The 1,142-nt window shown below is 35.2% G+C and overlaps 1 protein-coding gene across 1 annotated transcript in view; it reads left to right on the top strand.

The window, feature by feature from the left end:
• Positions 1 to 442, top strand: part of SARC_07059 (hypothetical protein) — a gene marked incomplete at its 3' end in the record, with an annotated part of 2,163 nt that extends 1,721 nt beyond the window's left edge. The window contains exon 2 of the mRNA XM_014299015.1: positions 228 to 442. Within this exon, the coding sequence (XP_014154490.1) occupies positions 228 to 442 (215 nt within the window). The remainder of the gene's footprint in view (positions 1 to 227) is intronic.
• Positions 443 to 1,142: the final 700 nt, after the last annotated feature.

Here is a 1,142-nt window from a genome sequence, read left to right on the forward strand (position 1 = left end):
TATAAATATATATACATTCTTAGAAATATATGTATATGTGTATGTATGGATATCCTTTCAGATATTTGTTCGTATATATATATGCATAAATATATATATATATTTATATATATATATATTAGAAGCGTATATATAACTGTGTTCATATGTACATGTGCATATGCACTTGTATGGCTGTTGCGGCATCGACCTACTTACCTAATTCTAATCAACACCCACATCTCCAGGCATTCAGAGACACATCTCTATCTCTACAGATGGTCGCCTACCTCTGGGATGGAGAGTTATACTAAATAGCCCGGAAGAGCGTCGAGTGGTTCTGTATAACGCGAGAGAGCATCAGATTGTTGTGCAGAATACACACGACGCCATGCAGCGAAGTCGTTCGAGTACTCAATCCTTCACCAGCGAGTTAAGCGAAGCCGATGAGGTGCTGATGGTATGTGCCAGAGAGCGCGAGAGAGCTATCGTATATGTGGTGGGGGTACAATAGATAAATATATATAATACAGACTGTGAAGTGTGACTGGTACGGGATATATGGTACATCCAGTGTTAGCAACGGGGTGTTTGTTGTATGGCAACGCACTTGCTATGTATAGTTGATCATATGTATCAAATTGATACAGACTGTGAGGTTTGAATAGTATGTGCTAGATGGTACCCCCGAGGTTTTACGGACTCCGATCTTTTGATTGTATGTTTAGGAGGACACTTGATTGCTTTGTGTCTGTTGAACTGACAGGCTAATGTAGCAGGCGAGGTACTGGTGGTAAGTACTGGAGAAGATCACAATTACTGTGTTTGTATAACAGATTTATAAGCTGTCTGCTTGGAATTGGAAAATAGTAGTATCTGGTAGGGCATATAGCTCATTATGCACAGATATATATTTATATCTATATTTATATTTATATTTATTCATATACAGAATTTATGTATGTATGTTAGTATGTATGATGTGCATATGTATGTATCTATGTATCTACGTATCTATGTATCTGTGTAACTACGTATGTATATATGTATCTATGTATCTATGTATCTATGTATCCATGTATATATGTATGTATGCATGTATATATATATATATATATATATATATATATATATATATATATACTATAGTAGTATACGTACTA

The sequence above is a fragment of the Sphaeroforma arctica genome (genome assembly GCF_001186125.1).
Source record: "Sphaeroforma arctica JP610 unplaced genomic scaffold supercont1.536, whole genome shotgun sequence".
Lineage (NCBI taxonomy): Eukaryota > Ichthyosporea > Ichthyophonida > Sphaeroforma > Sphaeroforma arctica.